The sequence below is a fragment of the Notolepis coatsorum genome (assembly GCF_963971535.1).
Source record: "Notolepis coatsorum genome assembly, chromosome: 14".
Lineage (NCBI taxonomy): Eukaryota > Metazoa > Chordata > Actinopteri > Aulopiformes > Paralepididae > Notolepis > Notolepis coatsorum.
This window is the reverse complement of record NC_140178.1, coordinates 52,642,340-52,654,362: the sequence shown is the minus strand read 5'-3', so window position 1 is coordinate 52,654,362 and position 12,023 is coordinate 52,642,340. Positions and strand designations below refer to the sequence as shown.

Genomic DNA, 12,023 nt, shown 5'->3' with positions numbered 1-12,023 from the left:
GGGCTCGAACTGACGAGCCCAGTGTCTCCAGCATTTCGTGGCGAGCGCCTTGCCCACTACGCCACGTAGCCGCCCTTCATGTATCAATTTTAAACAAGCCTCTTGACTGTTGGAATTAGGGATGTTAAAAATAGCTAATAATATTATTCAATATTAGACATTCATTGATCCAGAGGCAACCGGCTATTCGTAGATATATCAAGACAACAACACAACTTGCCCTCAGGGACAATACTATTTCATCTATTTAGATACAGTATGTATGTATGTATTAAGTAAGGGATAATGTATAGCTACGAGGTCATTGTCGCAAAATTGACCGACACAGAGTTTAGAACACAGAGGCGCCGCGCCGAGGTGTTCTAAACGCAGTGAAGGTCAATTATTTTGCGACAATGACTGAGTATAGCTATACATTATCCCGCTTATTACATGGCTAACTTACTAACAATATACCTAATTCATTTTACACCATCGACAAGACGAGATCAAATGCAGACGCAGTTGTTCTGCTCTGTGGCTCCGCGCTGTCATCGCCGGCAGCGGGCAGGTGTGTGGACTTGATTGCACTGATGAGTGCAGCTGTGCATATGCTTAGCTTTCATGACTGCGATCTAAATGCTTGATTGTGATTGGTCAATAGCCCTCTGTTACCCGTATCAGTGGTGATTATTGCGCGTTGCCCATGGCAGCGGTCAAGTTATCGAGAAATAATTCACCGCTGTTAGGGGCAACCGAGCGCTATTGACCAATCACAATCAAGCATTTCGGCGAATGTTAAAACGCCATGTAATAATTACAGATAATTGAAGGTACCTCAAAACATGAAACCAACCCTAACCCTAACCCATGTACTAGTCTATATGCATGAAATGTGCATCTCTATGGCATCTCTAGACTCTACAAGTCAGGTTTTCATTGCCATCAATTATTTTTAGTTCCTTTTCCCCACAAGTTAACATTTCACTACCACACTACATACGGTTAACACTTTCACTACCACACTACATAAGGTTAACACTTTCACTACCACACTACAGAAGGTTAACCTTTCACTACCACACTACAGAAGGTTAACCCTTTCACTACCACACTACATAAGGTTAACACTTTCACTACCACACTACAGGTTAACCTTTCACTACCACACTACAGAAGGTTAACCCTTTCACTACCACACTACATAAGGTTAACCCTTTCACTACCACACTACATAAGGTTAACACTTTCACTACCACACTACAGAAGGTTAACCTTTCACTACCACACTACAGAAGGTTCACTTTTCACTACCACACTACATACGGTTAACACTTTCACTACCACACTACATAAGGTTGTTTCACTACCACACTACAGAAGGTTAACCTTTCACTACCACACTACATACGGTTAACCCTTTCACTACCACACTACATAAGGTTAACACTTTCACTACCACACTACACACACTACAGAAGGTTAACCTTTCACTACCACACTACATAAGGTTAACCCTTTCACTACCACACTACATAAGGTTAACCCTTTCACTACCACACTACATAAGGTTAACACTTTCACTACCACACTACAGAAGGTTAACCTTTCACTACCACACTACAGAAGGTTCACTTTTCACTACCACACTACATAATGTTAAGTTGTTAACCCTTTCACTACCACACTACAGAAGGTTAACCTTTCACTACCACACTACATAAGGTTAACACTTTCACTACCACACTACACACACTACAGAAGGTTAACCTTTCACTACCACACTACATAAGGTTAACCCTTTCACTACCACACTACATAAGGTTAACCCTTTCACTACCACACTACATAAGGTTAACCCTTTCACTACCACACTACATAAGGTTAACACTTTCACTACCACACTACAGAAGGTTAACCTTTCACTACCACACTACAGAAGGTTCACTTTTCACTACCACACTACATAATGTTAAGTTGTTAACCCTTTCACTACCACACTACATACGGTTAACCTTTCACTACCACACTACATACGGTTAACACTTTCACTACAGAAGGTTAACACTTTCACTACCACACTACAGAAAGTTAACCTTTCACTACCACACTACAGAAGGTTAACATTTTACTACCACACTACAGAAGGTTAACTTTTCACTACCACACTACATAATGTTAACCCTTCCACTACCATACTACAGAAGGTTAACCTTTCACTACCACACTAAATACGATTAACACTTTCACTACCACAATACAGAAGGTTAACACTTTCACTACCACACTACAGAAGGTTAACTCTTTCACTACCACACTACAGAAGGTTAACCTTTCACTACCACACTAAATTAAATAAACTTTTAAACTTTTATGACTTTTCCTTCATGGGTGTTGTGTTTACAGTGCCACAAGACAGTCATTGACATAACAAAAGAGCCTGACTAGAACGCAGCAAGGTGTTAAGACAGGGTGTCCGCGGATCCTTAAAAAGTCTTAAAAAGTCTTAAATTGGTTTATCAATAATTAAGGCCTTAGTTTGTCTTAAAATGTCTTAAATCCATTTTCAGAGGTCTTAAAAATGCCATAGAAAGGAAAGATAAAATGCCATGTCATGTTTTATTATGAAATCTGGGGAAGTACGGTTAACGGGAGATAAAGTCGGGAGTTTTTATTGACCGCGTTGTAGCATCACGCAGACCGGAATGGGGCGGAACCAACACGGGTCCTTATGTTGGCCGGGAACAATTTCAGTGGAGTCTAGCTAACGTTAGCAAGGCGAAGCGGAAGCGATAACGTTACGTTTAGTTTAGCATTTGCACTCGTTAATATGGGAAAGTGCCAATTTAACGAGAACTGGCTCGACAATCCACTGTTTGCGCCATGGTTGGTCCCAGTCAAAGACCATTACGAGGCCTGCTGCAACAACAAAAAAAGAGCAGTCGAGTCGCACATGCTGAGCAGCGCTAAGCGTACCTCTGCAAAAACGGCGCCTGCAAACTACTATTTCGAATTTCTTTTCGGCCCCGCCATCTCAGGTAGGACTATAACATCTGCACCAACAGAAGTCTGGATAACATGCGGCTCCACGCCAACACTTGAAGCTGAGGTCTTAACTTGAAAATAATCTATTCACGGATGTAAACAAGGACACGTTTGTGTTTATGTTCGATGAGAGTCACCCACTATGTATTTTTTCCTCCCACCCACCCCCTCCTAATGTACAGTATCCTCCCATCATATGTATGTTAGGATCTATGGGTAACAGTACTGTATATTTGCATATCTTATGTCACAAATGTAACAGTACTATATACCTGTATGTCCCTATGCCATAAATGTCATGTATGTTGAGTGTCATAAATGTCACTATGAATTGAAAATGGGGGACCCTGATGTAAACAAGACTAAAGTCTTTCTCTGGTCTGCATCATCTTAACAATTGTGTGTATTGAGCCGTACTGTATTGTACCCATTCTGCAATCTGTTAAACAAAGTTTTCATTCATTCAACCAAACCACAAAAACAAAACGACTGGATGAATAAATGAAAAACTTTATTAACAGATAACAGATCAATACACACAATTGTTAAGGGGATGCAGACCAGAGAGACTTTCGTCTTGTTTACATCAGGGTCCCCCATTTTCAATTCATAGTAACTGTACTGTTACATTTGTGACATATGCAAATATACAGTACTGTTACCCAGAGATCCTAACAGAAAATATATACATATGATGGGGAGGAGACTGTACATTAGGGGGGGGGGGGGGGGGGGGGGCGTTGGACATTTACGGTGCCCAGTTTCTAATTGCAGCCTCCCGTAAGGTGCTCTTTAAGAGCGGTTTTGAATGTGGGCAGGGGTAAAGTGGGTTTTAGGAGTGAGGTTAAGCAGTAGTCTGACCAGTTTGTTTTGTGATGTTTGTAATCTTGTTTTTAGGGCCTTTGAGGTGCTTTGGTACCATGAGGTGCAAGCATAGTCGTAGTACCCTTGAATGAGTGCTCCTGTTAGAGTCTTCAGGGTATTCTTGTTTACCAGAGAGGAGATCCGGCACAAGAATCTAGTTTGTTGGTTGACTTTTTTGATACCCTGGGGAGGGTGGTAATAGTTATGTGTTCTGACAGGTATCAGTCCTATGGTGATAATCATGTGTTCTTACAGGTATCAGTCCTATGGTAGTATGTGTTCTGACGGAAATGTGGCTGTTGCACTTGCTGCTTGGCCCCTGGTATATTTTGTATAGCTATATTTGCTATTTATGTTTGGTCACCCCTTTGTTGAAATTCATCCAATCCAGTTACTCCTTTAAGTTCAAGATTTGTAAGTTTCCAAGTTATTTTTTAATAAACATCTTTGGACCAACGTGTCCCTAAACTTAAACTAATTGGTGTCGTTGCATGATTTTTGCCATTTTGTTATTGTGAAATTGGTATTAAATTTAATTCTGAGTGGCATTAAAAAAGTCTTAAAAAGCCTTAAATCTGACTGGGCTAAACCTGCAGATACCCTGTAAGAGAGAGAGGGGACTATGGAATACAATGCATTCTGGGTAGGGTTGTAGTCAGGGTTAGAAATTAACATTTTTTTTCAAGGGCTTTTTTTGCCCCCCTTAATTGCTTTTCGGGGGCTTTTTTTTGTATTTCGGGGGCACAACATTTTTATAATGAAAATTAACATAAAGATTATAAAACATTGTTGACACGTTTTTTTACAGTCTTCGTCCCTATGTTTGATAACGTAATGTTAATGTCTCCATATATAGGGCTCTACGCTAACCTTTTTCCCAAGGAGCACATGTGCTCCTAAATAAAATGTTAATAAATAAAATCTAAATACAAATTTAGGAGCACACAGAAATTTAGGAGCACAGTGACAATTGTTCAAGTAACACACACACACGCACACGATGTGTGACATCATGGCTTGGTTTCATGTTTTGAGGTACCTTCAATTATCTGTAAATAATACATACATACTCTATCTAAATAGATTAAATATTATTGTCCCTGAGTGAGGGCAAGTTGTGTTGTTGTCTTGATATAATAACCGGTTGCCTCTGGATCAATGAATGTCTAATATTGAATAATATTATTAGATATTTTATTTTTAACATCCCTAATTCCAACAGTCAAGAGGCTTGTTTCAAATTGATGAAAAACCCCACACACGCAACGTTTGTGAGTATAGGCTCTGGCCAGATCGATCAATGAAATACTTTGCGCGCTCAGCGCTGTGGAATGAAGGAAATGCGCATCGGGATCGGATTTGGATGTTATTCTTTTGGAGTTGTGTTACAAATGGAATGGTCTTTCCCCGCCGAACACAAGTTACTTAACGTTACACAGGTCGCGCTATGCAGATGCTTAGCTTGCTAACGTTAAGATAGCAGTGTAATGCTTGATGAGAGCAGAGCGCTCTCGTGCCTGTAACACGCAGCGGGCCCCGCCTCCCTCCTCCTTGGAACAAACATTCCACCAAAAACTGAATTTCAGTCCAGTTTCAATCTGAACTATTAACAGCGGAGCTGTTTTGTAATCTTCACAATCACTCGTCTGTCTCGCACACTGCAAGTAAATGATTTTTCCGGTTTGCACACACATATTATTAGGGGCAATACGAGGGAAATGCTCGCACTGTAGAGCATATATATAATTATATATATAATTAGTAAACTGTCGGGGGGCTTTTTTTGCCCCCCTTAACTGAATTTCGAGGGCATTTGGTCAATTTTCGAGGGCATTTTGCCCCAAGCCCCCGTTAATTTCGAACCCTGGTTGTAGTTGTTTAACACTGTAAGTGTGAAACTTTCAAGGCCATTTTCTCTGAATACGTTTTGTGATATCACCATGATTCATAGGAAGTAGCTTGAAAAGTATCCCACCAAAATGTTCAAGTGATGGCTTATTTTGAAGGTATGAATCTGTACTTTCATAATATGTAAAAATAAAAATAATAATAATAATTTGACGTTGCCTCAACAAGTCCCTACTATCCACGGCTGGTCACATGTGTATCCTTGTAGAAGTGGAGCAATCTTCCATTTACTTGGGTATGTACTTTTAGGCGAATCTTCTGAAAATATGGCTCAGGCTTAAGAGGTTAAATACTACCGGTAGTCACATTCTGAAGTCTACCGCATAACTCAATGTATTTTTTCAGTTTTATTAGAATTGATTAAAAATAATTTAAATTAATTTAATGAACATTTTTAAAAGATACATCTGAGATGATTTTACCACAAAACGCTCTGGTTGCTCATTTGGCCATAGATGCCATCCGTGTTCTATAAATTGGATGGTGTACTTAACCTCTTTAGACCTACAATGTCTGCTAATAATGCATTATATAGCCTGTATATACACGCATGTGTTTCCCGGTTTCAATGGGTTAAAGCTACAGTAAGCAACTTTGTAGAAATGGGTAAGAGTGAGTTTACCTGGCCGTCACTTTTCAAGCCCACGCACGCGCAACAATGGTTTTCCACAGACTCCCAGAGGCACCAGCAGTGTTAAGCTAAATCAAATTGAAAGAAAATAAGAACATTTCCCAGCCTCTGATCAGTAGGTAGTTTTGCACATTGTGTGTACCTTTTTAAAACCTTTGGTCAAAACCATTTGACCAAAAACATCTGATTGGTTATTGATGCAGGGGGCTGTTGTTTTTGGCTAAGTAGTCCTTTGGGAGTCTATAATAATAATAATAACTTCGTTTTATATAGCGCCTTTCAGAGGACCCAAGGTCGCTTTACATAGGGGGAAACCTATGGAAAACCTTTTGTTGCGCATGCATGGATTTGAAAAGTGCAAAGCTTGCTCTATTTCTGCTGTGCAGGTAAACTCACTCGCTAATTTCTTTGAAAATTGCCTTCTGTAGCTTTAATAAACCAGCTACTATTGAGCTTTTCCCTAAATGTGTTTGTCTGAAATCGGCAGCTCAAATGCTCCTCGTGGTCTGAATTGTAAAGGCGTCTTCCTCCTTCCTTGCATGTCGCAGTGTGACCTGTTCGTCCAGGAGGGAGCCAGGTTAGGCCGGACCCCCGCTGAGGTGGTCTCCATGTGTGAAATCACCTTCTCCTGCGTCTCCGACCCGAAAGCAGCCCGGGACGTGAGTAGTAGTACCGACACTGGGGCCAGGTCACCCCTGCTCTCCTGGCTCAATCAGTGGCGTTGTGTCCAGGGTTTCCGTTGTCCGGTAATTACCGGTTTTTGACCGGCAAAATCTGTTGAAGTCCGACATATTTAATCTCTCCGGTCATAATGTCCGGTGAAAATAATTCCCTCTAAGCACAATTTGAATTGTATTAAAATAGTTACATTTGTTTCATTGTTGCTTCACCAAGCAGGTCTAATAATGACAACGATGTGTGTTCTATTATGATATGTGTGTAGTGTTCTGATAACGACTATTGGTGAAGCGATGTCGAGATTCATTTGCGGGAGCTAGATTTGCGAGAAGCATGCAACTGAGCCGCAGAGCTGATGCAGTTGTGCGCGCACAGTGCAATACTCCAATTCAGCCATTGGCAATTCAGCTGTTGGGTGGGGGGCGCTGCTGAGCGGTCCCCAGACCGGGATGAGAGCACCGCTGGCTCTGCGGCTCTGCAGTTGCATACTACTGGTATGTTCTTCGTTGGGACTGGGAAGCGGAGATATAATAGTCATCACGCAACGTTTATATTTCACGATAATGTTGCCGTCTCTCTCTGCCAAATTTCTCAGTTATTCGCTTGATATAATTAATACAAATTTCCAATATAACGGAATTCGTTAGCTCATAAAAATGTGATTATAACACACTGCTGTTTATTAATGTCGGGCCGACTGCCCACAGACACCTATTTGATTTAAAGTCAGCAGCAGCACGGAGTCTCTGGACTTATTTTATTTGGAATATAATGACTGTATACGCAAAAGTAGCCTAGTTTTAAGTTTAATATTATAAATCTACATGCCTTGAGGATGTCATTCTTTATATAGCCTGCCTATCAATTGTTTTTAAGCTCAATAAACTCTGACCGGAATTTCTCCCATTTGACCGGCAGATTGAAATCTTGCCGGACACGGAGACCGGCACCAATATTTTCTAACGGAAACCCTGTTTGTGTGGATGCTTGTTATTATGTGGTCGGGAAATGATCTCCATCTCTCTTGTCTCCCCACCTCTGGATGTGTAGTTGGTGCTGGGGCCCAGCGGAGTGCTACAGGGCATCAGGCCAGGGAAATGCTACGTAGAGATGTCCACTGTCGACCCAGAGACCATCACAGAGCTCTCGCAGGTAGGGCTGTCGCCATATGCCCAATGTTGCAATACCACGCTATTGACGAGCCAACCGCAGGGGTTGGCAGGCGGCCACCACAACCGCAATGTTCACGTTTGTGAAGGCCCTTCTTGTTTTACACTTCACTGTGTAAACCCTTCACTGTACACTAGGGGTGTAATGGTACGTGTTAGGGCTGGGCGATATAACGATAACGATAAATATCGCGATATATTTTAATAATCGATATCGAATATCGAAATAAATAAAAAATCGAAAAATCGTTTTTTTTTTTTTTTTTTTTTACCTGCAACAAGGCAGTTTTAAAACCAGAGACAGTGGACAGACTTGTCTTTCTTGCCTGCAACTTAAAGTAATGGCTTTGCTTGTCCAAATGACAATACTGACCAAATTCAGATTTCTTTTTCTCTTGTCCATTTATTTTGTTTGCTTTCTAATTTAAAATACATTTTGAAACAGTCTGTACACAGTAGGCTATGTGTGCTAGCAGAACTAGCCTCCAGTCACGAGTCACAGTGCACATGTGCGGTGGTTTGTCCACCAAAAAAGCGCCAAAAGATCGAAAATAAACTAGCAGAGCCAGAACTGTTCAACTCCTCTGGAGCCACAGCCAGCAGAGAAGCCGGTTTACTTTAGCTTTTAAACCAGCTGCAGCCTGAGAACTGGAGTGTGAGGGGATGTAACACTAAAGATGGCGGCAATGACAAAGAATTGCTGCAAAATAAACATACATCTTTTGTTAAAAAAAAATAAAAAAAAAATATTTTTTTTTAATTTTTTTTATACTTATAACAATTCGATAATTATCGATATCGAGAAATAAAATACAATTATCATATCGTTATCGCGATATGATTTTTTTCCATATCGCCCAGCCCTAGACTACGTGTATTCGTCCCGCAAATTTACGGCCGTCACGGTGCGGTACGCGCACCCATGCGACGAATACGCCTCACAGCGCAAACACACCCACATGCAGGCACTCGCGAGGTCCGTGTGAGAACAGCGCGCGTGGCCGGGCACACCGAGCTCAGACTTCAGAGCGGCGAAAGTGCACGGAGGAGAATGTAGCACATTTACATTGGAACAGCTGCAGGGTCATTACAGTTTTCTTTCGTTTCATTGTGCGCCCAATAACGTTAACCAAATGAAACCAATGGAAAGAAACACACACGCGTCGCCGACACACACACACTCGCGCCAACAAACGCATCAACATTCTCCCCCGCCGGACTCACAGGCACAATCAAATAAAAAGAAGAAACATACTTTTCCGGACAGATCATCTGAGCTCCACTGTGTTTAAATCCAAATCATCCTCTCCCATTGTTGTAATATGTCATCTGTTCTCTAGTATTCAGTCTGGTCGTGAAGTAAAATTCTCTCTGGAAGTGAAACTGAAACTTAGCAAGGATAAGTTTAAAGGGGCAGTAAGCAAGTGGATGCCTGAACACAGAATGACACCAGTATCACTAATTACCACGGCAAGCCTATAGAAAATTATTCTATTTAATAATAATAATAATAATAATAATAATAATAATAATAATAATAATAATAATAATTATCATAAATATAATATATAAATTAAAAAAAATGTAAAAAAAAAATATTAACCCTTTATTCGCCAAGGACGAGTTTCCACGTCATTCTCCGCCATGCGTAATCGGCCAATGACGCCGTAAGGCGTCTTTGAGATCAATATTTCAAAAATCTGTGATGGCAATCATATTTTACCTAAGGAGTCTTGAGATCTCCTGTTGATCTCCTCTCAACTCTCCAACGGTTCAAGAGCGGCATCTGGTGGCCGATCGGCGGATCACCAAAACAGTAAGTGACGCGCCGGAAGTGGTGCTCGCCCATATTTCGTCCGGGCACTCGCTATCGTTAGCAGGACTCCATCTTGATACACTGGACATCGATCGGTTGCAAATAACTTGATAAACAACATGATTTGGATGTATATATTATTATACAACCTGGAAATGGATCGCATATATCAACATCCCATAATTGAGAACTTTCTGCTCCACGCGGACCACCCAACGGTCAGAGGAAGCTGCGGTAAGTTTTAGCGTGTTTGAATAATATGATCCATATAAACTGCTGTGATCTATGTATCGCCCATACTACATAAATTATTTAACGTCGGCCACGGACTTATAAACCCCCCCCCCCCCCCCCCCCCCCCCCCCCCCTCCGGTCACCAGCAGATGATGAGGCATGACGCTTAGGACCTTGCACAATTGAAAGTTTTAATATGACGTCAATCGGTATCAAACTACATTTGATGATGTAATATGTATTTAGGGCTATAAATCACGTTCTGCAGAATGCTGCTGAAAACGATAAAAACATATTTATACTTTTTAGACCGTATTTTAGTATGACTATGTGAATGAAAAAGTAGAATGTTTGCTACATCCTAAACGATAGATACTTGAGGTTGAATGGGCCATAGTAATGTCAATTTAGCAATACAATTTAAAAAGTTATAGCCCTGCAAAGAAGGGGAACATCTCCATAGACAAATAGAGCTGGCAGAGGACGGTATAAGGATGGATATAAGCGTGGCAGAGAAAGGGTTAATAACAATTATTATAAATATTTTTTTTCTGTTGTACCGAACCGTGACCCCAATACCGAGGTACGTACCGAACCGTGTCTTCTGTGTACCGTTACACCCCTACTGTACACCCTGTATATGTATGTGATGAACACTTAACCCCTAATTGCTCCCGATGAGCAGGTTGGCACCTTGCATGGTTGCCTCTGCTGTCGGTGTGTGAATGTGAAGAACAAAATTGTAAAGCGCCTTGAATAAAAGCACTACATAACCATTTATTATCTCTTTTATAATAAAAATGAGAGTTAAAGGACAACTTGGTTAACACTTTGGTCGCCAAAAACGCCTTACCACGTTATTCCCTGCCATGCTCATTCTTCCAAAGACGCCGTACCACGTCTTTGAGATCAATATTTAAAAAATCTGTGATCGCAATCATATTTCTCCCCCGGAGACTTGAGATCTACTGTTGATCCCCTCTCAACTCTCCAACGGTTCAAGAGCGCCATCTGGTGGCCGATCGGCGGATCGCCCAAACCGGAAACAGGAAACGGAAGCTGGTGCTCATTTCAATTCGGTCCGATCACTCGCTAATAGTCCCAGGACTCAAGCTAGACACATTGGATAGCAATCCGTTACCAATAACTCGATAAACAACATGATTTGGACGTATATACTATTATACAACCTGGAGATGGATCGCATATTTCTACATCCCATAATAGGAATATTTCTGCTCCACGCTCATCGCCCAACGCTACGAGGAAGCTACGGTGAGATTCAGCGTTTTTTTTAGGGATGCACCGAAAATTCGGCCACCGAAAGTTTTCGGCCGAAAATGGCCAAAAATGGCCTTTCGGCTTCTGGCCGAAAGAGTTTTTTCACCGAAAATATATCACCGAAACAGAAGCAACCTGTAACCTAACGCGTGTTGTTGTGATGATGTCATCAAAACGCGGATTCATTACATGCGCGCTGTGAGCTCTTCAGTCCTGCGTGATACTCCTCTTGGGACTCGGGAGCAATGCATCTCCTCGGGAGTCGCGCTGTTTCTATGTAAACTCCGCGCGCAACCAGTCCAATAAATGCGTCTTTAACATACTTTATCCTTATTTACTATATGCCCGTTGCGGTTAATCACTGAGTGATCTAATATGCATATTATTCAGAGCGAGAGGGGGAGGGATTGTGTTTCTC

At 41.3% G+C, this 12,023-nt stretch overlaps 1 protein-coding gene across 2 annotated transcripts in view; it reads left to right on the top strand.

Annotated features, from left to right (window-relative positions):
* Positions 1–12,023, top strand: part of glyr1 (glyoxylate reductase 1 homolog (Arabidopsis)) — a 78,201-nt gene that overhangs the window by 25,972 nt on the left and 40,206 nt on the right. For both annotated transcript variants that reach the window (XM_084329466.1, XM_084329465.1), the window contains 2 exons: positions 6,976–7,086; positions 8,156–8,257. In XM_084329466.1, the coding sequence (XP_084185592.1) occupies positions 6,976–7,086; positions 8,156–8,257 (213 nt within the window). The remainder of the gene's footprint in view (positions 1–6,975; positions 7,087–8,155; positions 8,258–12,023) is intronic.